Here is a 1,602-nt window from a genome sequence, read left to right as displayed (position 1 = left end):
ATGAATAAGTATTCTGTGAAATGTAACCACTTCTGGCAAAAGAAGGCACAATGTGGCAGAGAAGAACCTGTTCTCTGGTTCCAGTGCGCCAATAGGTGATAATACGGCCTTGGCCAATGAAGACTCCTCTGTAAGGGTAATATGCATAGGACTTGCCAAGAACTAATTTATTCGGAGGGAAATGACACATGCACACGCAAAGTGAATTTTGAAAATGGAAAATGCAATTTGTATAGTAGGATAAAATCCACTATTTATATAAAAAAAAATCAAAAATACAATTTGAAACATGTTTTTAGAATGAAGAGAAGAATTATGGTTCCAGTTGTAAGATAATGTAATAATTTTTATTTGACAGGCTAAAGAACCTTATTGGGTTTATAAAAACTATAACTAATAATAAACACACCAAAATTAACAGATGTTACTGTGGGCAAGGGTTCTTGGTGTCACTATAGATGGAAACCTCAAAATATAATGGGGTATGGCGTTTATAGAATTATAGCCATTCTTAACATCTATGTTTGATACACTTGTTGTATTCACCATTGCACTTGATTTTCAATTATGTTGATATTGACTAAATTCATATATATAGCCTTTATTTTATTTATCACCAATACACTGGGATGATTTTATAATGATTAAATAAATTATTCTGGAAGCACCAAATGGAAAAAAGTTATGAGTATATATATATATATATATATATATATATATATAATCATCCAAATTATGGGTCATAAGACATTGCATTCTTTGGACACGTGTAATTTAATGCAGACATGACATAAGCATTCTGTGCCTGAGGAACGGGGCAGTATTTTCACATACCTTCTCAACATCAAGCAAAGGGGCATCACCTGAGAGCTCAGTGAGACGTTGACATAGACCAGGCACCTTCCATTCTCCACACGGAGAAGGCATAGCTGAGCCTTTCATGGGCAAGGTAGTTACAGCTGGCAATCTTGTGGTCCAGTTCATCGCTCTGCAAGACCTGGTAGAGGAAATCAATATAGCGTGAAGCCAGCTTCAGGGTCTGTATCTTGCTCAGTTTGTCAGATGGCAAAGTAGGTATGATCTTCCGCAGTTCTGCAAAGGCATCATTTAGAGACTGGGTGCGCTGTCGCTCCCTCACGTTGGCAATGATTCTCTGAGTGTGTACATCCTCATAGGTTTCAATATGCGGGCTCCTCTTATTACGCTTACAGGGTGGTGAAACGGGCTGCCTCCCATCAGCTTCCTTGCCTACCAGTACTGTGCGCTTACGCATGGCCTTCCTCTGCTGGCGTTCAGCCTCTTCCTCGCTGGTTACCAGGCTTCCTTCAGGGGAGTCAGGACATACTCCTTCTTCCTTCATGTCGGATGGACTGGCACTTGCTGTCTGAACTCTTGATAAGATTTTCCTCCAGGTGAATGTGAGAGGATGTGCTAGTAAGGTTGACAGGACCTTGAATGTGAGAGAAGATGTGGTTACCTAAAAAAGTGGGAGGCGAGGTAGCTATTGGGTATAGTCAGAAGAACTTCCCAGCAGACTCAAACAGAGAGTGTGTGCTCCTAAACTCAGCAGTCTTCCTGAGTAATGTTCCAATCCTTCCCTTT

The 1,602-nt window shown here is 40.2% G+C and overlaps 1 protein-coding gene across 1 annotated transcript; it reads right to left on the bottom strand.

The window, feature by feature from the left end:
- Positions 1 to 871: 871 nt before the first annotated feature.
- Positions 872 to 1,360, bottom strand: LOC149285275 (twist-related protein 2-like). Its single transcript, XM_089495644.1, has one exon. The coding sequence runs from the start codon at positions 1,358 to 1,360 to the stop codon at positions 872 to 874; it is 489 nt and encodes a 162-aa protein (XP_089351770.1).
- Between the last annotated feature and the right edge of the window lie 242 nt (positions 1,361 to 1,602).

This window comes from Sceloporus occidentalis, unplaced genomic scaffold, assembly GCF_023333645.1.
Source record: "Sceloporus occidentalis isolate IW3139 unplaced genomic scaffold, rSceOcc1.0.p SCAF_82, whole genome shotgun sequence".
NCBI lineage: Eukaryota > Metazoa > Chordata > Lepidosauria > Squamata > Phrynosomatidae > Sceloporus > Sceloporus occidentalis.
This window is presented reverse-complemented; position numbering and strand designations above follow the sequence as displayed.